The 23,290-nt window shown below is 51.9% G+C and overlaps 2 protein-coding genes across 2 annotated transcripts in view; one reads left to right on the top strand and one right to left on the bottom strand.

Annotated features, from left to right (window-relative positions):
• LOC138374230 (NACHT, LRR and PYD domains-containing protein 7-like) overlaps positions 1-23,290 on the bottom strand; it is a 672,516-nt gene that overhangs the window by 46,720 nt on the left and 602,506 nt on the right.
• Positions 3,512-22,717, top strand: PRKCG (protein kinase C gamma). Its single transcript, XM_069457423.1, has 18 exons — positions 3,512-3,681; positions 4,098-4,129; positions 5,083-5,165; positions 8,458-8,569; positions 8,719-8,850; positions 9,404-9,560; positions 10,912-11,046; positions 11,330-11,417; positions 11,701-11,730; positions 15,321-15,473; positions 16,504-16,692; positions 17,487-17,578; positions 17,668-17,730; positions 17,857-17,995; positions 19,266-19,346; positions 20,844-20,951; positions 22,154-22,294; positions 22,529-22,717. Exons 1-18 carry the CDS (start codon positions 3,512-3,514, stop codon positions 22,715-22,717), a joined length of 2,094 nt encoding a protein of 697 aa, XP_069313524.1.

Raw genomic sequence — 23,290 nt, 5'->3', positions numbered from 1 at the left:
ATAAAGATTAAAAAAAGGACTTGTGCTTTCTTTATTATTGGGGAGGACTCCAGGGGAGGGGCAAGGCCCAGATTCCTGGGTCTGGTGGAAGAAGGGAGTTGGGGCCAAGATGACCTTCGCCTCATCAGAAAATGCTAGCTGAGTCTGGGTCTTCTAAATTACTTCCTCAAAGTAGGAGGGCTGGGTGGGATAGAAATGAACAAGATTTCTCCCTCCTCGGAGTCCCATGAGCACCTCAGAAATACAACATCCCAATGTGGGTGCTGGAGCTTTCCTCCAAAATCAACTCTTCCTTCCAGGTTCCCCATTTCAGGGCTGAGAACCCAAGCACTTGCTCTGACTTACCCTCTCCTCAGTTGCTCACCAAACGCTATCTATTCTTCCTCCTAAATACCATTAATTTCTGCTCCCCTCTCCAAGTCCCTGGCCCAGCTCAGGTTCCATTTTTTTTTTCACCTGAACTATTGCCCCAGCCTCCTCCTTGACGGTCCAACCTCCAGCCCACCCTGGCCCCAGAGGGATTCTTTCAACATCCAGATCTGATCCTGCCCTCCCCTGCTGAAGTACTTCCATATCCCTTTCCACGTTGCCTATAGGTACTATAAAAACTCAGTCGAGCCTTCAAGGGCTTTAGCATGCGATCCTGCCTACATCCCACCATCAGCTCCATCTTATCCTAAGCTCTACGTTCCCTGACTACACCTAGTAAATAAAAGACCTTCATAAAGATCAAATGAATTACTCTATGAATCTTTTTCTCACAGAAGGTCATTTGCCCGTTACCCCAACATGAGGAGAATCACAAATACATAAGTCTGCGAAAATTCCAGGATCACGCAACCGTCCTTCAGCTACGCCCACAAAAGCAACTGGGAAGAGACATTGCAAGGGAGGGAAGGGTGCTGCTAGAAGGGGGGGGGGAGGGGAGGACCAACTAGGACACACTCCTTAGGTGAAGAAAAGCCTCCCACCTACACCAATCCCTGTCTTCTCAAAGGGCATCTAGCCCACCCTCCCCTCCTCCATCCCATGCTTTAACCACCTCCCCGCCAAGGTAACCGAGAGAACAGCTATAGAACCCAGGGGTAACCCGTTGGTTACCCAAGAAAGAGGCCAAGGAGAGCTGGACTGGAACGCGGTGGGATTCTTAGGTCAGTTTGGGGAGCCACTCCAGACCCCCTACCCTTCGCTCTGGGGCACGACTGACGCCTCAAGGTGGCTGGAGGGCCCATGGACCCCACGTTTGGGGAAAGAGTGCTTAGAGGAGGACTCGGATTCCCACAACTCCCCTTCGGCTTCGAGACCCGACCCGGACCCCCAAAAAGTCCCAGAGAGGGTGTGGCGGGCACCCAGAGTCCCCGGGCGCCGCCTCAGCGCCCCGCCCACCTCCGTGAGGCTTGCCGGGAGAGGAAGTTCTCGGCCTCTCCCGAAAACGGCCAGTCCGGAGGCTGGGACTACAAGTCCCAGAATGCACTGCGCGCCTCAGCCCAGGGCGGACGGAGGTTGCCCCTGGCAACAGAGCCATTCTCCCTAGAGCTGGGAAAGGACCCAGCGCGCCCAGAGAGGCGGAGGGGCGGGTAGAGCAACCGACGCGAGGAAGGCAGGAAGAAAGTGACAGCACCAGCATTCGGAGAGACCACCCCCCCCTCCCGAGACACATGCACAGAGAGGACTCCAGAGCCAGCGAGACAGAGATTGAATCACAGAGAGACATAGAGACATAGCGGGATGAGAGACAGAGAGAGAGGGCCAGAGGGACAAATAGAGTGGGTCAGAGAAAGGGACAGAGGCTGAGATAGAAACAGAAAAGGGAGGAGGGAGAGACACAGGGAGGGAGAGACAGATGCAAATATTCAGAGAGAGACCCCCAGCGACACAGATTCATAGCCCCAGAGACACAAATAGATTGAATCGCAGAGACACAGAAGGAGGGAGAGACCCTCCAGAGAGAGGAAGGGAGAGTCACAGAACCAGAGAGACAAATAGTGGGTCAGCGAGAAAGGGACAGAGACAGAGACAGACAGAGAAGAGAGGAGGGGGAGATATTGAGTCATAAAGAGAGAGAGAGAGATTCCAATATTCAGAGAGAAAGAGAGAGAGAGACCCCCCCTACCGACAGAAAGAGAGATTGACAGAGCCAGAGAGGGACAGGAACAGAGAAACAGATTGAATCAGAGAGATACAGGAGGAAGAGGAACGCAAAACCAAAGAGAGAAAGAAAGAGAGAGATACTGGTTCGCAGAGCCAGAGAAACACAGCCAGAGAAAAGGAGAGAGGCAGAGACAACAGCATTTGTAAAAAGCCTCTGTGAAGACGAGGGTGTGCGGACAGAGAGAGGAAGAGACAGGAGCAAGCATTTAGAAAGCGACTCCCAGAGAGAGAGACAGAGATCAACTCCCAAAGAGAAACGCACACAGAGAGGAAAAGACAGAGACCCACAGAGTCACAGCTTGACAGAGAGAGAGAGAGAGAGAGAGAGAGAATAGAGATTCACAGAGCCAGAGAGACAAATAGAGAGAGGGAAAGGGAGAGACTTAGGGAGGCAGAAGCGGAAGAATTTTTGAGACATTCAGGGAGAGAGAGAGGGAGACTGATTCACAGTGAGAGAGAGAGAGAGAGAAGAGAGAGAGAAAGAGACAGAGAGACCAAGACCCAGACAAGGTGACAGCCATAGATGGAAACACACAGCAAGGGAAATAAAGAATTAGAAACAGCAATTCTCAGAAACAGGGAAAGGAAAACAGAGAGAGAGAGAGAGAGAGAGAGAGAAACTCCAGGAATAGAGGGAAAGCAACAGAGGTCAACCAAAGAGACACTCCCAGAGAGAGACAGCCATGAAAATTCAGAGGCCCTGAGAAAGATAACGACTCGGGTAGATCAGATAAAGTGAGACATCAAGCCTCCCTGTCCACCATTGGATCCCTAGGACTGAGCACAAAGTTTGTTGATTGAAGGAGAGTGAGGCGATCAGACAGATATTCGAGTGGGCTAGCAGGACCCACCGTGTCACCCTAGTAGAGGAGGAAGGCGGGGCAGGATGACAGATTGGAGAGGGGGAAGCAAGGCTCAGAGAATGCCCCCTCCCTCCAGCCAACCCCCGGAGTGGGTGTGTGCACGTGTGTGTCGGGGGTAGGGAGGACATTTGTCCCGTGTCTCCGGGAGGGGGGCGCCTTTAAGCCGAAACCCCGCCCTCTCGGTCGCCCTGGCAACGCCTCCCCCCACCCGGGGCTCCCACATTTCAGCAGGTGCCAGAGCTGGAGCTCCCACCGCCGCCGCCCGTGCCTCCGGCTCTTCGGCGCCTCAGCCTTCGGCGCTTCCCCCTCACCTGCCCGCTCCCCCTGGCGGAGCGGGCGCGCCCGGGGGTACCGCTCCCTGCCCGGCGCGCTCCGCACCTGGAGGTGCCTCGCCCCTCTCCTTCCCACCTCGGAATCTCCCGAGTCTCCAGCTCCTCTCCCTTCCACCTGTTTCCCCAGAAAGGCAGGATCCTGGTCCCTGCTACGTTACTGGGGCCATGGCGGGTCTGGGCCCCGGCGGAGGCGATTCAGAGGGGGGACCCCGGCCCCTGTTTTGCAGAAAGGGGGCTCTGAGGCAGAAGGTGGTCCATGAAGTCAAGAGCCACAAGTTCACCGCTCGCTTCTTCAAGCAGCCAACCTTCTGCAGCCACTGTACCGACTTCATCTGGTGAGGGAACGGGGCTGGGGGCCTGAGGGAGGAGGGACTGGGGGTGCAGACTCTTGTCACACCAGATTCTTGAGGGATGAGGAAAGACGGGGCTGTGGCCCTGACTCGTGGGTTCTAGGATGCGGGGGGGCGGGGGAGGCGCTCTGGGAGCCTGGACTCCTGGGTCTGAGGGAGGAGAAGGCTGGGGTCCTAGAGTCCTGGGTCAGAGGGAGGAAGGACCAGGGGGCTGGACTCTGTTTGAGAGAAGAAGGACTGGGAGCCAAAATTTCTAGATTTTGGAAAAAGGAGGTGGCTGCATTTCAGACACCTGCCCCCTGCAGGAGGAGGGTCAAAGGACGCAGGCCTCCTATGGCTCACAGAGGTGGGGGTCCAGGTACCCATTTTCTGCTCTGACCTCAGATCCTTGCCTCCTCCAGGGGTATTGGAAAACAGGGCCTGCAATGTCAAGGTAAGAGCTGGGGACCAGGACTCCTGGGCCCCTCAGGAGGGTGGAGGCTGGGGCTCCACAGCTGAGGCTGTTTGACACACGTGTTCTCTGGTCCCCAGAGAGGCGCGGGGGAGCCCGGGGCGGGGGGTGTGGCAGAGACACAGCCTGTGGTGGGGAGGGAGCTCTGATGGTGGGGCCACCGCGGAGGTGGTACTGGGGGCCCCTCCCTCGGCCGGCTCCAGGTGGGGACAGATATTTGGAGAATCTGTTGCCATGGGAACAGGGAGATTTGGAAGAGGGGAGCTGAAGGGGGGAGGGGGCTGGAGATCCAAAGTCAGAGCCCCCCAACCAAGGCTGCTGTCGCCATGACAACACCAACTGTCCTAGGCAGGGGCAGGCCGGGTGGGGTCACTGATGGGCGAGTGAGGGCCAGGCGGGGTGGTGATTCTGGGGGGCGGGAGAGGGGGGCGAGTCCTTAAGCACCAGCTGCTACTGCTGAGAACAGAGTGAGTCAGGGTAGGGGGCGGGTGGGCAGCAGCGCCCCCAGACTCACTTCTGCCTAACTTGCTGCTCTCTGCTGTTTCTGAGGATATTTCTGTTTTCTGTTTGAATCTGTCTGCCTTTTTCCTCGCTTTCTTATCTCTGCCCGTGGGCCTGTTTGTCAATGGGATCCTCTATCTTTCTCTATCTGCCTTGGGCTGTGTGTGTGCATCGAGGGCTTGGGAGTCTCTCTTTTTGTCTTTCCTTGAGTCCATCTCTTGAGTTTCTGTCTCCTGTTGTTCTCTCTCTCTCTCTCTTTCCACTTTGGGGTCTCTCCTCTGATTTTTCTCTCTGCTGGACGCCCTATGCTGAGGTCGCCCTCTCTCTGGTTTTATTTCTGTCTGAGTCTCTCTCCTTCCAATTTTCTGTCTTTTGGGATCTCTCTGTGGATTGATCCGTGTCTCTGTCTATGTGTCTATGATTTTCACCTTCAGTCTGCAGCTTTGTGGTTCATCGACGATGCCACGAATTTGTGACCTTCGAGTGTCCAGGCGCTGGGAAGGGCCCCCAGACGGACGTGAGTGCCCGGACACCTGGTTCTTCCTCCTCAGGCCGCGCCCCCGCCCTCACCCCCTCGGCGTCCGTCCCAATTTCTCCTGCTATTTTTAAGGCTGGGAGGGGAGGGGGGCTGGAGAGATAGGGGGAGCTATCTGGCCCAGATTCCTTGCCCTTGGCCTGGAAAGGGGGAATGTGAGGGGGACTGACAGGCTTGGGACATAAGTGGGGGACAGAGAGGAGGCCGGGGTGAGAGGACCAAAGATGGGCACTCCAGGGGGTGGGCTGTGGTCCAGGAATGAAGAGATTTAAAAAATTGAGAGCTGAGGAACCCACAGGGAGAAATATCAATGCAGGCACAGAGATCCCAAGATAAGACCGAGATAAGACAGAGGAATAGAGACGCAGAAAAACATAGAGACCAGGAAGGAGGAACCGAAGCAGAGAGAGAGAGAGAGAGAGAGAGAGAGAGAGACACGGAGCAGAGAAAGCAACAGAGGGAGAAAGAGAGGGGAATGTGAAGGCACCGAGAAAGACAGACAGAAACTCAGAGAGACAGAGATGCAGATACCTGGCGAGAGTGACTAAAATAGAAAATGTGGATATAAAGGACAGCTTCGGAGATGCTGAGAGAAGGAGGCCCAGAGAGATCCTGCAATACACATGCACACACATGTGTGCATATGCAGATCCCTCCTGTAATCACACATGTGCACACACTCGGATACACACAAGCTCCCCCCACTCCTTCTCTCTCTCCACATCAGGGGTTCACCCAGTCAATGCTGGGTGCCATTCCTGTTCCCCCTTTCACTGTCTCTCTTAGCCTCAGTTTCCTCTCCTGTAAAATGGGACTAGTGACCTAGTGTTGACCAAGCAAACTGCCCGCAAAGATGGAAACATTCTCTACGTGCAGTGTCCTATAGGTAGCCACCAGCCACACGCAGCTAGCGAGCTCTTGAAATGGGTCCACTGCGCCTGAGGAACAGAAATCTATATTCCATTTCATTTGAATTGATTTAAATTTAAACTGCCACATATGGTTAGTGGCAACCAAATGGGACAGCGCATATCTAGACATCCCCAGGCTTGTTTTGACAGTTCAGTGAAGTCAGGTGGATTAAGAGTTTCGCCCAGGGTTTGACACAAGGTTGGAGACAGTTCTATGATGTGCAGATGGAGAAAAAGGCAGAGAGAGAGAGAGAGAGAGACCGAGAGAGAGAGATCCACCGAATCCATGAGGCATTTTGTTAGCTTATCAGCTGAACACAACTGAAATTTACATAGAGATTGTATCTTCATAGAACATATATTGAGCACCACTGTCTACCTTACTGATTGCCTGCCTCACCTGCTCACCTCCACCACCAACGTGAGCTCTGATTTATCAAACGCTCATTGTGTGCACTTGTCAAGTATCTTGTATACAGTATGAGATTGGACCCGCACAACAGCTTATAAGGTTAGGTTCGGTATTTTTCCTGTCCCCATCGGAGCAGAGGCTCCTGAGCTGGAATACCTGGGCTTGAATCCCCGCTCCACCACTTTTGGTGCTGTGACCTTCCCAGAGTTAATATACCCCTCTGTACTTCCTGAGTTCCTCATCTATAAGATGCGGGGAATAATCATGCCCACCTATGGGATTGTCTTGAGGTTTCAATGAGTCAGACACTTGGGATGGTATCTGGCACTTAGCAAGAGCCAAAATATCATTTTTTATTATTGTTAAAATTATTATCACCATCAATGAGGAAACAGAGGCCAATAGTGAGGAGGGGGTCTTTCCTCTGCATCACTCACTTTTTTTTTCTTCTTAATGCTCTTGATCTTGTTGAAAGTAACATGGATCAAGAGCTCAGGAAGTACTAAGGGATTGGCAAGTATGATTTCATATAGTCCTCACGAGACACCTTTCAGGGATGGATACCTTGTGTGTTAGACACCTTGCTGAGGGCATTCACACACAGTATCTTATTTAGTGCATCAGGAACCCTTTGAGTTAGGGGCAGTTAAAGATCTTTAAAGGCCTAGATCGTTGAAATGGACCGTGGCAAATGTAAACATCCTCCCCCCTCCCAAATATATATTCAAAATAGAAACCCCACTAAAATAAATGAAAGTCGAAGAATGCCCTAAATTTTCACCCATGATGATAATTCTTTCAGTGCATTCTTAGAAGAAGGCAAATATCAAATTATTTAACAACCAGACGTTGCCCCCAGGGGTAGGAGGTTGGGGGAGGAAGAGATGCTTTGCTAGTGTCCTAAATTCATGCTTAATTGGACTCTGAAAATTTAGCATTGCTTCAAGATACAGATTGTTTATTTCCACTTGACAGAGGAGGATGCTGAAGCTCAAAATTGGGAACCGACTTGCCCAAAATCACACAGCTGGGATGTAGCTTAGCTCTTATTTAAATTCAGGGTGGCAGAGCGCAGTGGCTCATGCCTGTAACTCCAGCACGTTGGGAGGCTAAGGTGGGAGGATTCCTTGAGGCCAGGAGTTCGAGACCAGCCTGAGCAAGAGTGAGACCCTGTCTCTGAATAAAAAACAATAATAAGAATAATTCAGAGCTATGTGGAGACTGCAATAAAATTGCTAATAATAACCACAGCAATAATAAAAGCAGTAAAAATAATAGTGTTGAGCACATCTAACATGCTAGGCCCTTCTGTGTTTTTCACACCAGTTCTTTCATTTAGGCCTCCTAGGTGTCTATTAAAACTGAGGGGTCATATTCTCCATCCCACATTGGGGCTCAGAGAAGGCAGAACATGCAGCGGGCAGACACTGACAGAAGCTGCCAGTGAACGATGTGGGGTTCAGGGTGGCCCACAAGTCCTCAGAGAACAACTTATAGGAGGTGGGGGTGGGAGGGGACTATGAGATGTTGAAAGCCCTCACCTCCTTCAAATGCCACTTTGTCAGTGAGGCCTGCCCTAACCACTGTGCTTTGAATTTCAATCTCCCAACTTCTGGTGGTCCCCATCCCTGCTTCATTTTTCTCCAGAGCACCTTTACATCCATCCAACCACGTCATATTTATTTTCCGTGTTTATATTTTGTCTCCTTCCACTAGAAAGTAAACTCCATGTAGCAAGAAGTTTTTTTATTTGATTTGTTCAATGCTGGGTCCCCACACCAAGGACAGTGCCTGGCACACAGTAGGTGCTCAATAAATGCTTGTACATACAGTGAACGAGTGAGACCAAGAGGGGAAGGCTGAAGGCAAGAGTTCAAAGGGCTCCTCAAAGGTGGGGGGCGGTGTAAGACCCTCCTCCCGACTCCCCTAAGCGACTCTTCTCTGCCCCCAGGATCCCCGGAACAAGCACAAGTTCCGCCTGCACAGCTACAGCAGCCCCACCTTCTGCGACCACTGTGGCTCCCTCCTTTATGGGCTGGTGCACCAGGGCATGAAATGCTCCTGTGAGTGCTGCGCTGGCCGCTCAAGCCAGAACTTGGCACTTCCGGGGCCCCATCCAAAGTGCAGTGTCTGGGTTCCGGGAAATGCCGGGGGATGGAGTGGAGGGCTGGGGGCGGGGCCTGCAGCGCTACCCCCAGTTGTGTTCCCCCAGGCTGCGAGATGAACGTGCACCGGCGCTGTGTGCGCAGCGTGCCCTCCCTGTGCGGCGTGGACCACACCGAGCGCCGCGGGCGCCTGCAGCTGGAGATCCGGGCTCCGACTGCAGATGAGATCCACGTCACGGGTGAGGCCTCGCCCTCTCGCCTGGCCCCTCTACCCCCGCCCCAAGTGTGAGGCTGGGGTGACCGGATTCACTGGTGCAGGCCCATCCCTGAAACCCACACCGGGGCCACGCCCCTGCAGGAGACCACGCCCACACACTCCTGACCCCGCCTCCGAAGGCTGCCCACCACCCGGGCCACGCCTCTGCTAGCTCTAAGCGCCGCCTCCAGCCTGACCTCCTGCAACTTTCATCGCCTCTTAATGGCCTTTTGGAGTCTTGAGAGGGTGGGATGAGTTGAGAGAGAACCTGGCTCTGAGGGAGGCTCCGACTTACTACCGTGGTATGGCCAGGGTCCAGACTCTGGGTTCTCATGGAGGGAAAGGCTCGGGGTCTGATTTCTGGGTCGCTGGTTGAGGAAAGGGCTTTATGGTCTATCTTCTGGGTACTGGAGACGTTAAGAGGTCATGAGAAAGGAGACTGAGAGCCTGGAATTCTTGATTGCTGACTAGGGGAGGGTTAGAAGCCCCTTTCTGGATCTCTAACCCAATATACCCTTTTCCACCTCCCCCTTCAGTTGGTGAAGCCCGTAACCTCATTCCAATGGACCCCAATGGTCTCTCTGATCCCTATGTGAAACTGAAGCTCATCCCAGACCCTCGGAACCTGACAAAACAGAAGACCCGGACGGTGAAAGCCACGCTAAACCCTGTGTGGAACGAGACTTTTGTGTTGTGAGTCTGGGGTGCAGGGGAGGCTATGATAACTGACAGAGAGTGATCTGAGAGTCCGGGTGGCCCACAAGATCCCAAAGAGCAGCTGATGGGAGGTGTTAGGATAGATGGAACCCAGAAAAGGGCAGAAGAAGATGGTGGGAAAAAGGAGTAGAGTGATCAAGGGAGAGGGATGGAGATAGAACCTGAGAGACGACAGACCTCTGTGTATTTAATCTCCATAACCCCCCCCCCCCAACACACACACTTTAGAGTGAGACAGATGAGAGAGAGAGAGCGAGAGAGACAGCATCAAAAAACAGAGACAGGGGCTTGGTGCGGTGGCTCATGCCTGTAATCCTAGCACTCTGGGAGGCCCAGGCCAGAGGATCGCTTAAGGTCAGGAGTTCGAGACCAGCCTGAGCAAGAGTGAGAACCCCCCCCATCTCTACTAAAAATAGAAAAAATAAGGTGATGCGTGCTTGTAGTCCCAGCTCCTTGGAAGGCTGAGGCAGGAAGATCGCTTGAGCCCAGGAGTTTGAGGTTGCTGTGAGCTAGGCTGATGCCAACAGCACTCTAGCCTGTGCAACAGAATGAGACTCTGTGAAAGAAAGAAAGAGAGAAAGAAAGAAAGAAAGGGAAAGAAAGAGGGAGGGGGAGGGAGGGAGGGAGGAAGGAAGGTAGGAAGGAAGAAAGAAAGAAGAAAGAAAGAAAAGAAAGAAAGTAGGGAAGGAAGGAAAAGAAACAGAGACAGACACAGAGATTCAGAGGAGGACAGACAAACACACAGATACCCAGAGAGGTGGAGGCAGAAACAGGTAGGGAGAGGGACAGAGAAGAGACAGACCCAGAGAGAAAATGAGATCCAAGAAAAGCACAGAGAAGGAAAAGAGAAAAGGATTTTGTGGGGGGCGGGGGGGGGGGGGGAGAGATAGATGGACAGGCAGACAGAAGCAATTACGTAGAGAGAAAGGACCAGAAAGGGGGACAGAGACTGAAAGAGAGAGAGAAGAGGGTCTCAAAAGAGGCACAAAGAGAAATGCAGACAGAAAGGGAGGGGAGGGGTGGGGATGGCAGGGGGAGAGAGAGAGGAGAGCAGTGCAGAGATCCAGAGTGGGAGAGAAAGCTCGAGAGCAAGACCAGGAGCCCAGAATGGGCAGGGGCCAAGAATGCGGGAGAAAGGCAGGGGGACTGAGACAGGGCTGTTTACCTACAGCCCAAGGCCACAGGGGGAGAAGGACCCCCTTCAGGAGGGTCAGAGGTGAGAAGACAGACCCCAGTGCATCAGTGTTGCCCCTGCCTGCAGCAGCAAGGATGGGGAAGTGCGGGGAGCCATGGGCTGGGCCCCTCACTTCTCCCCACATTCCTGCAGCAACCTGAAGCCAGGGGACGTGGAGCGCCGGCTCAGCGTGGAGGTGTGGGACTGGGACCGGACTTCCCGCAACGACTTCATGGGTGCCATGTCCTTTGGCGTCTCAGAACTGCTCAAGGCACCGGTGGACGGCTGGTGAGGAGCGGGGCTGGGGCCTGGGGATGGATCCTGGTATCACCATCTCCATCTGTGTGTGGTCTCTCTCCTCCAGGCCACTATCTTTCCCTCTGCCTCCCAGCATACCCCTCTCTCTCTCTCCCCCTTCTCCCTCTCTCTCCTTATCTTACTCTTTCTCTCTCTCCATCTCTGTGTCCGTCTCTCTGTGTCTCTTTCCTCCCTTCGGATGTCTTTGCCTCTCCCATGGGTGCCCCGTCTCTCCCCTCCCCTGCCCCCGCTCTGGTCTCCGTCTGTATGTCAGGTACAAGTTACTGAACCAGGAGGAGGGCGAATATTACAATGTGCCGGTGGCCGATGCTGACAACTGCAGCCTCCTCCAGAAGTTTGAGGTACCCAGACCCCGGCTTCCCTGGAAGCCCAGCCCAGCCTCCCATGGTTCAGAGCCGGCCTTCCCTCCACCCTCTGGTTGCCCATCGGTCTTGAACTACAGTTCCCAGAAGACCCTCGGGCACCTCCCTCTGCTCTTCTAGGGGACTCTAGCCCCAGGGTCTGATGGAAACTGTAGTTCCTATCCATCCCTATGGCTTGGGGGCTTTAGGAGCCACTGGCCCCTGCTCTAGGGCAATACCCTACCTCTCTTGGGGCCCTGACTCTGGCTTCCTTCTCCCCTAGGCTTGTAACTACCCTCTGGAATTGTATGAGGTAAGTGGAACTGAGGCATGAATGGAGGCAGTTTCTTTCCCTTTCTCTCTCCCCACCTCCCCCCCCCCCCCCCCCCCCCCCCCGCTCCCCACTTGTCCCTCCTCTGACTTCTATCTTCAATTCCACACACATGGTTTGAGCACATACTTCGTGCCTGGTCTGTCACGTGCTTGTTAAATAATCCCAGGATCCAGAGGTGCATCCGGCCCTCAAGCAACTCCTCAAGGTAGGGACAGTCACAGGTACTTAAACTACAGGAAGATGTGCTAAATTAGAGGTAGCCCTGGGCACTGAGGAAGCTAGAGGAGGCACTAACCCAGCCCAGGGGAGGGTGGTCAGGGAGGACTTCCTGAAGAGGTGACACCTGAATTGATCCTTCAGTTTTTCTAATCAATCAATGTGACTTTTTTCATTCATTCATTCACACATCCAATATCTATTTCCTGAGGTGTAGCATTAGCCAAGCCCTGTTCTGGAAGTAGAATCAGGCTATTCCCTAGCGTAGTTCCTCTTCTAGGAGGAGAAAGCTGTGGATAGAGGCATTCACATCACTAGGAATGTGTTTGGTAAAGAGACAGCCTCAAGCACTGGGGAGTCCTGGCACAGCCTGAGAGAGTCAGAGAAGCTTCCTAAAGTGGTGAGGACGGAGAGGATTTCCCAGATAAAGGAGAGGGAGACCAGATTTCCAGGCAGAGGAAGGAATTGCTCTCATTTATTCTTTCAACAACTACTTTATTGAGCACCTCTGTGTGCAAGGCATGGTTCTAGTCAGTGGGGACATACAGAGAACAGGGCACAAGACAGAAAAAAATTCCTCTCTTCATGGAGCTTACACCTGGAGGAAGACATTAAACAAAATAAATCAGTACATTATACTATGTTAGGTGCTAAGTGATATGGGGGAAAATAAACATTACAGAGGATAAGGAACGCTGCTGGGGGTAGTTTTTGCTATTTTAATTGCAGTAAGCAGAAAAGATTCACTGAGAAGTGATGTTTGGGCAAAGACTTAAAGGAGGTTGGAGAGAGAGCCACAATGATATCTGGGAGAAGAGCCTTCCAGGCAGAGGAAAGGGCATGTGCAAAGGCCCTGAGGTAGGAGGGGACCAGGAGCATCAGCAACAGCAAGAGGGATAGTGACATTGGAGCAGAGGGGGATGGTGGGCAGAAGTAGGAGAAGGAAGGCAGAGTGGGGAAGGGGGTGCCTTGTCACTCACTGTAAGGATTTTGGCTGCTAAACCTAGTGAGATGGGAAAGCACTGGAGGGTTCTGAGAAGAGAGGCAGCCTGACACAAGATCACTGGGTCTGTGTAGAAGGTGAAGTGGGAGCAAGGAGGCTATTGTGGCGACCCAGGCAGGCCGTGGGTATACTCTGAAGGTTGAGACAATGGGAAGGGCATTCAGCACCTGTTTTCTGAGACTTTCATCCATACAGCCTTTCTCAAAGACCTTCTGTGCACCAAACTACATGCTAGGCAATGTTAGAGAAACAGAAAGGAGGGAGACACACACTCTCTGGCTTTAAGTTGCTCAGAACCTTAAAACATAAACCACTGTGACATTATACAAGGGAGACATTGTAGGAGCACAAAGGAGGCATCAACAACCAGCTTGGGGCTTCCCAGAAGAGGTGACATTGAGGTTGACACCTGAAAAACAAGTACTGGCAATAAGAATGTCCAAGATTACACAACAACACCGATTTGTTGTCTAGGCTTTCCTTGCCTCTTATAGAAACTTTCACCAGGGTTTCCAAGTGCTGTTTATGGTCCATTACATCAGAATTACAAGAGTGCTTGCTTTAAAAGGCTTATTTCTTGGCCTCTCTGCAGACTTACTAAGTGAGAATCTCTTTAAATGGCTTGAATGTCTGCATATTAAATTCTTAGGTGGTTCTTTTGCGCAGTTAAGGTTGAGAACTGATTGCACAGGAGACAGGGATAATAGTGGGAGGAAATTCTGGCTCGGAGTAGTAGAGTCTTTTGGATGATCTTCCTGTGCATTTAACTGAGAGAAGTTTAGTCTAGGGAGACCTGGCAGGAGGTGGGCAAAGGCCTGGAGCCAGGAAGTCAGGGATGGTGTTTGTCCCTGTTGTTGTTCACAGCTGTCTCCCACAACTCAGTAGGCACCAATTAATATTATCAATGAGCACCTACTATGTGCCAAACCCCGAGCTAGGTACCAGGGGTGACAATATAGCAAACACAAAATGCCTTTATTGCATTCCAGGCACTGCTGTAAGTGCTTTGCGTGTGTTTATGTAGCTGATCTTCACAACCTGTCTACGTGGGAGATAGTCCTATTGTCCCTGCTTTGTAGATGAGGTTATGGAGATGTCCCAACAAGTGGCAGAGCTGGACCTGAACACAGGCAGTCAGGCTGCTCTTCTGCACAAGATTTCATCGTTCAATAAATCATTTTTTAGCCCCAACTATGTCCCAGGCTCTGTTACCATGTCTTGGAAAACAAAACCAACTCCCTGTGTTAGGGAGCACACAGACAGTAAGCAGATAGTCACATAGACACATGCGCATTACTAAGAGAAATGCTACCAAGAAACTGTCCCTGGTGGCAAAAGGAGCTGAGAGAGGCACCTGACGGGTGAAAAAGACCAGAGAGGCCCCTAGGAAGCGATGTTTGAGTCAAGGTCTAAACAAAGGATGTTGGAGAGGAAACTAGGAGGAAAGGGGAGGGGAGAGTTTTTCAGGAAGCAATTCAGAGTCCCTGAATTGTGAGGTCAGGGTGGCTGGATCACAGAGGGGAGAGGGGGAAGAGCAGGGTCAGTCAGAGCCTGGCTTTGCAAGCCACATGGAATAAAATCCTAACACTGAGAGAAGCTATTAGAGGGTTTGCAAGCACAGGGGAGACATGACCTGGTTTATTTATTTTTAAATTGGTCCCTCTGCCTGCTGAGTAGAGAATGCTTTAGAAAGGGCAGCAGTCCATGTGGGGACAGGTGTGGAAGCTATTACAGCAGTTCAGTCATGGGAGCCCCAACTGGGGGCCACAGCAGGGATAGGTAGAGAAGGCGCCCAAGCTTAGGGCCCACTGTGGTCCCCAGACCGGCCTGCAACAGCAGCAGCACCTGGGACCTTGTTAGAAAGGCAGACTCTTGGGTCCTGCCCCAGATTTATGGAATCAGAAAATCTGGGAGGGGGACCCAGCCATCTGTTTTACCAAACTCCATAAGGGGTTCTGGCTCGGAGGTGAAGAGCAGTGACCCAGAGCTGAACTGCTTGGGTTTGATTTCTAGCTCTGCTCTTTACCCCCTATGTGACTTTAGGCAAGTTACTTAATGTGTCTGTGCCAGTTTCCTCTTCTGCAAAATGGGGATGATAGCTGAGTTTTCCAGAGATGGCATATAGTAAGCTAAGTGTTAGTTAAATAATAAATAAACCCTCCAGGCTATGAAAAGTCAGAGAAAATTAAGCCAAGGGTGGGGTGGAAGGATGGCAATTTCTTCCTCTCTCTCTGTCTCTCTCCCCCGGCCCCCCATCCCTCTCATTCTTAGATGCTGTCTCTCTTGGGGGTTGTCTCTTTGTCCCTGTATGGGGTATGACTCCCTCTGGATCTGTCTCTCTTTCTCGCAGCGGGTGCGGATGGGCCCCTCTTCCTCTCCTATTCCCTCCCCTTCCCCGAGTCCCACCGACTCCAAGCGCTGCTTCTTCGGGGCCAGCCCAGGACGCCTGCACATCTCCGACTTCAGCTTCCTCATGGTTCTAGGAAAAGGCAGCTTTGGGAAGGTTGGATTCCTGGGGTTCTGGGAAAAGGGGAGGATGTCTGTGGGGAGGTCAGATTTCTGGTCCTTAGGGAGGAAGTGGAAGTAGAGGGATACTAAGCTATTTTTTTTTTTTTTTTTTTTTTTTGAGACAGAGTCTCACTCTGTTGCCCAGGCTAGAGTGAGTGCCGTGGCGTCAGCCTAGCTCACAGCAACCTCAAACTCCTGAGCTCAAGCGATCCTCCTGTCTCAGCCTCCCGAGTAGCTGGGACTACAGGCATGTGCCACCATGCCCGGCTAATTTTTTCTATATATATTTTTAGCTGTCCATATAATTTCTTTCTATTTTTAGTAGAGGTGGGGTCTCGCTCTTGCTCAGGCTGGTCTCGAACTCCTGAGCTCAAACGATCCGCCCACCTCGGCCTCCCAGAGTGCTAGGATTACAGGCGTGAGCCACCGCGCCCGGCCTTTTTTTTTTTTTTTTTTTTTTTTTTATTTTGAGACAGAGTCTCACTTTGTTGCCCAGGCTAGAGTGAGTGCCGTGGCGTCAGCCTAGCTCACAGCAACCTCAAACTCCTGGGCTCAAGCGATCCTCCTGCCTCAGCCTCCCGAGTAGCTGGGACTACAGGCATGCACCACTATGCCCGGCTAATTTTTCTATATATGTATTTTTAGTTGTCCATATAATTTCTTTCTATTTTTAGTAGAGACGGGGTCTCGCTCTTGCTCAGGCTGGTCTCGAACTCCTGACCTTGAGCGATCCACCCGCGTCGGCCTCCCAGTGTGCTAGGATTACAGGCGTGAGCCACTGCGCCGGGCCTAAGCTCTTGAGTCCCCAAATGTGGTTTGGTTGGGCCGTTGGGGTTCCTGGAAAGGAGAGGTACAAAGATGCGGACACTTTTCCTGAGGGTGTGGGCAGCAAAGTCAGGGCACCCAGTACGTTAAGAGGGAGGAAGGACCTGAGATCCTGTTTCTCTGTGTCTCCAAAGGGAGGGGGCAGATTCTGGACTGCTGGGTTCCCCAGGTGGACTGGCCCTTTGCACCTCTGTCTGTAGGTGATGCTGGCCGAACGCAGGGGCTCCGATGAGCTCTATGCCATCAAGATCTTGAAAAAGGACGTGATCGTCCAGGATGACGACGTGGACTGCACCCTGGTGGAGAAACGCGTGCTGGCACTGGGGGGCCGAGGTCCTGGCGGCAGGCCCCACTTTCTCACCCAGCTCCACTCCACCTTCCAGACCCCGGTAAGAAAGGAGGGCACAGAGTCTGGCCCTGGGCCCCTGCCTCGTCCCCCTCTGGATGGATCAGGCATCTGCTTTGGGCTACCGAGTTTAGGACAATGCAAAAGAACCTTGTCCTCTCTGAGTGGGAGTGGCCAGAATGCAGGGGCTCTGGGGGCGTGGTCACACGGTGGGCTCCTGGGTGGGCGTGGCCAGAATGCCCGTTGCCGGGACAAGCTTGATCCTCAGTGGGTGTAGCCAGCACCCCGGATTTTTGAGCAAAGGAGTGGAGGAGAATGCCTTCAGAGTGGGCTGCCCAGTGTTGGATTCCGAGTGACGAGGTCATCATTTTTGGTTTCTGACTGAAGGACACGCCAGAAACGGGGCATTTCCCTAAGACTACAGCATGGGACAAAGAGTCAGAAACTTGAGGGTTTTGAGAAGGCAGGAAAACAAATTAATTGCAGGTGAGGCTTGAACAACTTTGTTCCTTAACAGGTGGCCAGAATTGCATATATGTGTGAGTGGCTGTGGAAAGAGGTTTTGGTGTCCCTGGTTTTCCTCAATCTTCAATTTTGAGAAGGCAGAATCAGAACACCCGATAGTTAGGAGTAACAGAGGATCTGATCTGGCAGGTGGAGATTCTGAGGTAGCAGGGTTAGAACCTTAGGTCCCTCCCAGTGGGCGAGGCCAGGTGCTCTGGATTTCTGGTTGGGTGGATCCAGAGCCTTCCACGTTTGTCCTGAGTGGGCAGGAAAGGACTTTTCCTACCCCAGGTGGGTATGTCCCCACTTCTAAGCCCACCCGCTCCTCCCCAGGATCGTCTGTATTTCGTGATGGAGTATGTCACCGGGGGAGACTTGATGTACCACATTCAGCAGTTGGGCAAGTTTAAGGAGCCCCATGCAGCGTGAGTCTCAGCCAAGAGAGAAGGGAGGGGAAGGTGGACGAGGGTAGGGTCCAGCCATTGATCTTCTGACTTCCCACCGGCTCCTCCAGGTTCTACGCAGCAGAAATCGCCATCGGCCTCTTCTTCCTTCACAATCAGGGCATCATCTACAGGTGAGCAGCCCCAGGACTTTCCATGGAGGGAAATGAATCCTAGAGGGGAAGGGATTCGAACATACACCTCCAACCTGCTGAACTCAACCCTCCCCGCAACCCCTACCCCACGCCCCCATCCTCCAGGGACCTGAAACTGGACAATGTGATGCTGGATGCAGAAGGACATATTAAGATCACTGACTTTGGCATGTGTAAGGAGAATGTCTTCCCTGGGACGACGACCCGCACCTTCTGCGGGACCCCGGACTACATAGCCCCAGAGGTAACCCTACTCGTTGCTCTGGGGTGCACTCTGAGATCCCTTAGTGGGCGTGGCTGATTGTCCAGTGTTCACAATGGGCGAGGCCTGATCCTGGGCCCTTGTCATGAGTTGTGGGCATTCTTACTCAGCAAGGTCTCCCTCCATTGTCAGTCCAGCGCAGGTGAGCTCTGTGCGCTGAGCGTTCTAAGTGGGCGGAGCTGGGTCTCTAAATAGGTAAAGTGGGCAGGACCTGTGGGTGAATGTTCTAAGAGAGTGGGACCAGCTTGTAGGCATTCTGAGTAGGGCCTGTTCCTGGCCCATGCCAAGAAGGTGGAGACTATTTCTAGTGTACTCTGAGTGGGTGTGGCCTGTCCCCTGAGAACACTGAGCCTGTGGAGGCTGCCTTCTGAACATTCTGACTGGGCGGGGCTTGCCCTGCGGAACACAGTTGGATGGATGCTCATTTCATAAATATTGTACATGGCTCTCTGATCTAAGTGGTCTGGCCTTCTGTGCTGAACATTCTAAGAGGGCAGAATCAGATCCCCAAGACTCGTTGGAGAGCAGATGCTGTCCCGGGAGTATTTTAAGCGGGTGGAGGATTGCTCTGACTTTGTTGAGGCGGTGGAGCTGAGGTTCAGAATGTACACATAGGTGGATAGTCAGAGCACCTGCCCTGATTTTTCTAAATTGGGGAGGAGGTTGTGTTGGTGCTGCCATTTGATCTTTCCAAGTGATTGATGCCCAAACAATCACCTGTGGAAAATTTGAAACCTATACACATATTCCTGACTCTGATTCTGGCCTGTTGAGGTTGGAATTCTTCAGGGATGGGAACATCTATTATTTTTGTATTTGTTATTGATACATTGTAGTTGTACAAAATTTGGGGGGTACATGTGATATTTTAATAGAAACATCTATTTTTCAAATAGCCCCTTAGATAAGCCTGATACGCATCCAGGTTTAAGAATCTCTGGTCTCTGAAATCTAGCCTTATGCATCTGACATTTGAAGTTGAGGGTCTAGTTACTGAAATATTCTAGGAGGGTGAAATTTGTGATTTGTCCCTTAGGTAGTCTTTATATTTGAGACCAAAGGAATGTTCTAAATAGGTAAATTTGTTTCCTGAATTTTTCGAAGTGTGGAGCCCTGGCCAAAATATTCAGAATGGGAAGAGCTTGTGCTGAAAGCACTTAAAGTGGGTACAACACCGGGGGGTAAGACTAAAGGGGTCCTGTGCTTCTTAAAGAATAAATCATGATTCCCTGCCTCCCACCTTCCCCACTAGATTATTGCCTACCAGCCCTATGGGAAGTCTGTTGATTGGTGGTCCTTCGGAGTTCTGCTGTATGAGATGTTGGCAGGACAGGTAAGGGAAGATGGGGAGAAGCTGGTGTGGCTAATGGCAATGCAGAGTAGGGTGTCACCTGTACATGTCCTTTTTCTGAGGAAGAGGGGAGGTCTATAGTCTAACTGAGATATGCCCAGCAAAGAAGGTTGCACTTGGGTAGCGCTGTCCATGGTTCTGAAGCATTATCTTACCGTAGACCAGGGGTTCTTAACCTTTTTTTTTTGGTTTGTTTTGATACCATGAACCCCTTCTTCCTACATGCTAAAGTAGCAGTCTGATTAGACCTATAGACTCTTCTTAGAAGAATGTTTTAAGTGCACAAAATAAGATAATAAATACACCCAAAAGCCCAAAAGTAATCATGTTTGAAATATAGTTAGCAAAATTTTAAAACTTAAGTGAATGGAACTCAAACAACTAAATTAATTTAAATGTATACAGTTGTCTAAATATTAAAAATTTGGATATGGGCATATATATGATTTCTTGTTAATGCATTACATAGTAAGCTCTAATGGTAATTGGAAGTAGGAAGGTCTAATAGGAATTTTGAAGTAAGAATGACTGATAATTTGAAATATCTGCAACTCTCATGTGGTAAGAAAATATCTGTCATTTCTGTTGGTGATGAAGTCACAAGTACTGCTGCCGCCTACATTCATAATTGAAGGAAATGCTGAATTTCAGTTAGAGGTTTAAAAAAAAAAAGATGTGATTTTTTTCCCATCCAAGCTCACAGACTCCTCAGTTGTGTACAGATTCCCTAAACTCCACATTAAGAATCCTTGCCTTGGCCGGGCGCGGTGGCTCACGCCTGTAATCCTAGCACTCTGGGAGGCCGAGGCGGGTGGATCGCTCGAGGTCAGGAGTTTGAGACCAGCCTGAGCAAGAGTGAGACCCCGTCTCTACTAAAAATAGAAAGAAATTATATGGACAACTAAAATATATATATACAAAAAATTAGCCGGGCATGGTGGTGCATGCCTGTAGTCCCAGCTACTCGGGAGGCTGAGGCAGGAGGATCGCTTGAGCCCAGGAGTTTGAGGTTGCTGTGAGCTAGACTGACGCCACGGCACTCACTCTAGCCCGGGCAACAGAGTGAGACTCTGTCTCAAAAAAAAAAAAAAAAGAATCCTTGCCTTGGTGTCACTTTTCCTAACCCCAGAAGACTGGGAACCACTCATCCAACCACGAGGATGTTTTTATGATGTTTCCTGCAGTCTTTTCTCTCTTCTATTTAAACGACATATTGCCTAATTAGCACCCTGCTGATATACATAGCAGATAAAGAGAGGCAGAGCAGTAAACAGATACACCTAGCAGAGGCATCTGAGATAGGGAACTGGAGGGTTGGAGAGGGAGAAATACAAAGCTTTGGAGGTTTGGCCAGATCTCTCCCTAGGAAGTGGTCAGTGAGGGGGTGATGTCTTCGGCCAGTCGTGTTCACGGTGGAAGACAAGGGCGTGGGAAAGCAGCTTGGCAATCTCTGACTCTTTGTCCCCTCCACTTTCATAGCCTCCCTTCGATGGGGAGGACGAGGAGGAGCTGTTTCAGGCCATCATGGAGCAAACTGTCACCTACCCCAAGTCGCTTTCCCGGGAAGCCGTGGCCATCTGCAAGGGGGTGAGAGCCCTCCTAACTCCCAGCTTCCCCAGACTCACGACCCATGCACCCCATTGCTGTCTCTGTGCCCATTAGAAAAAAGGCTCCCACTCCTCAAGTCACTTTACTTTCATCTGCTGGAAAAGTTGATGTAGTACATGGGTTATTTTATAATGACTTGTTGCCCTGCTGCCACTTGGGTCTGAGAATGGCCTCTATCTCATCTTCCTCTGTGGCCCTGCCTGCTACTCCCCAGCTCCCTGCTTTCAGGAAGTGCTGAAAGGCCTGGGCCTGTCTTCCCAGAATAGAGTGGGTCAGGTAAACTTAACTTCTGCAGTTCTCCTTCCTGTGGGATCTTGGGCGAGTCACCAACACTTGGTGAGCCTCAGCCTCCTCTTCCTGAGTTAATGCAGGAGAAAGCACCTGGACTGTAGCAGGTTTTCAACAAATGTTAGCACACTTCTGCTTCTAGATCCCTCTCCTCGTCTCTCTGACTGTTTCTCTCTGGTTTCTGTCTCATACCTCTGCCTCCATCTACCTACATATGATGGGGCTTTCTGTGTCTCTGCCTTTTCTCTGTGTCTCCTTCTGTATCTCTGTCCACCCTTTTGTCCCTCGGTTACCCTCCATTCCCCCACTGTCATACACATGCACTCTCCATCTGTCTCTCCTCTCTCTCCGCTGTCTGTCCTCCCCTTTCTCTGGGTCTCTGCCCTCACATTGGGTCTTTTCCCTCCCTCTGGGTATTTGTCTCCTGGATCTCTTCTGTCTCTTTCCTTCTCTGGGTCTCTGCCCTCCCCACGGGTCTCTATACCCCTCTCTGAATCTTTATTCCCCTTTTTCGCTGGATCCCCAATCTCTCCTTCCTCTTCTCATTCCCCTTTGGGGTTCTTCCCCATGTCCCTTCCTCTTTCTGGGTTTCTCTGCCCCTCACGATCTCATGCCCTGCTTTTTTCTCTTTGTCTGACCTTGGGTCTATGGGTCTGAATTTCATTTATTACTATTCTCGTTTATTCTCCCCCTTCCTCTCTCCCTTTCTTCTCTGCCCACCCTCCCCCCCCCGCCCCCCATCTTCATCTCTGTTTCCCCTTGCTGTTCTCTCTCTGGACCTCACGGCTGTGTCTCTTGGCTCCTCTGTCCTTGTCTTTCTCTCTCTTTCTCGTTCCGGGTCTCCCTGTCTGGGACTCTGTCTGTCCGTCTGTCTCTCTCTGTGTTTCCCACAGTTCCTGACCAAGCACCCGGGGAAGCGCCTGGGCTCAGGGCCAGATGGGGAACCCACCATCCGAGCACATGGCTTTTTCCGCTGGATCGACTGGGAGCGGCTGGAACGGTTGGAGATTGCGCCTCCATTCAGACCGCGCCCGGTCAGTCACCCGGGCAACAAAAAACGTGGTCCGTGGGAGGGTGGGGTACCCACGAGCTCCAATACTTGTATGCGGATGTGGGGTGGGATCCCTCTGTGGACCGCCCTAAGGGGAGATGCGGAGACCACGGAGGATGTGTGCAGATCCTGCAGGAGAGGCGAGATGCATACAGGGGGCATAGACACCCAGGGAGCAGGCAGAGTTCTTAACTTTCCCTCCTCCCGTTTCCCACAGTGTGGCCGCAGCGGCGAGAACTTCGACAAGTTCTTCACGCGGGCAGCGCCAGCGCTGACCCCCCCAGACCGCCTAGTCCTGGCCAGCATAGACCAGGCCGATTTCCAGGGCTTCACCTACGTTAATCCCGATTTCGTGCACCCGGACGCCCGCAGCCCCACCAGCCCCGTGCCTGTGCCAGTCATGTAATCTCACCTGCCACCACTAGGTGTCTCCAGTGTCCCCTCCGCCACGCCACCCGCACCACCCCCTTCCCGATTCCAGATCCTGCATCGCAGCATTCTGGCCTCTGCCCTCGCGGGGTCTAGACGCCCCTCCCAAGCGTTCCTGGCATTCTAAACTCCATACAGTCTCTAGAGCCGCCCCGTGTTCTAGATTCTGTTGTGCTAAGCCCTATATTCTCCCCCACCTTAGCGTTCTGGACTCTGCTCCAACAAGTTCCAGAAACACCACCACCATCCCAACTCCATGGGGTTTGAGATTCTGTCTTGGTAGTTCTATGCCTCCCGCAACCTCAGATATAGTCTCATGGGGTTGGCAGTTCCAGACTCAGATTCCAGAACACACCTCAACCTCTAAGGCCCCTCCCACCTCCACTCCAGTTCTAGAGTAAGTGGGAGGCTGTGCCCCCCAACTATGCTCTGGGGATCCTTGGGCTATATGAAGGATTCTTTCCCCAACTGTTCCCAATTAGCTTTTGTTCTGGACTTCCCCACCCCAAACCCATCACTGCTCATACAGCACCCCACCCCCTTCCCCCCT

Source organism: Eulemur rufifrons, chromosome 24, assembly GCF_041146395.1.
Source record: "Eulemur rufifrons isolate Redbay chromosome 24, OSU_ERuf_1, whole genome shotgun sequence".
Classification (NCBI taxonomy): domain Eukaryota; kingdom Metazoa; phylum Chordata; class Mammalia; order Primates; family Lemuridae; genus Eulemur; species Eulemur rufifrons.
This window is presented reverse-complemented; position numbering and strand designations above follow the sequence as displayed.

What these genes read in the sequence shown, in the direction of transcription:
- PRKCG (XM_069457423.1), top strand. Translation starts at nt 3,512, where the DNA reads ATGGCGGGTCTGGGCCCCGGCGGAGGCGATTCAGAGGGGGGACCCCGG. An exon ending in TGGAACGAGACTTTTGTGTT is followed by an intron (nt 9,561 to 10,911) that starts GTGAGTCTGGGG and finishes ACATTCCTGCAG; the next exon opens with CAACCTGAAGCCAGGGGACG. An exon ending in ACTCCACCTTCCAGACCCCG is followed by an intron (nt 16,693 to 17,486) that starts GTAAGAAAGGAG and finishes GCTCCTCCCCAG; the next exon opens with GATCGTCTGTATTTCGTGAT.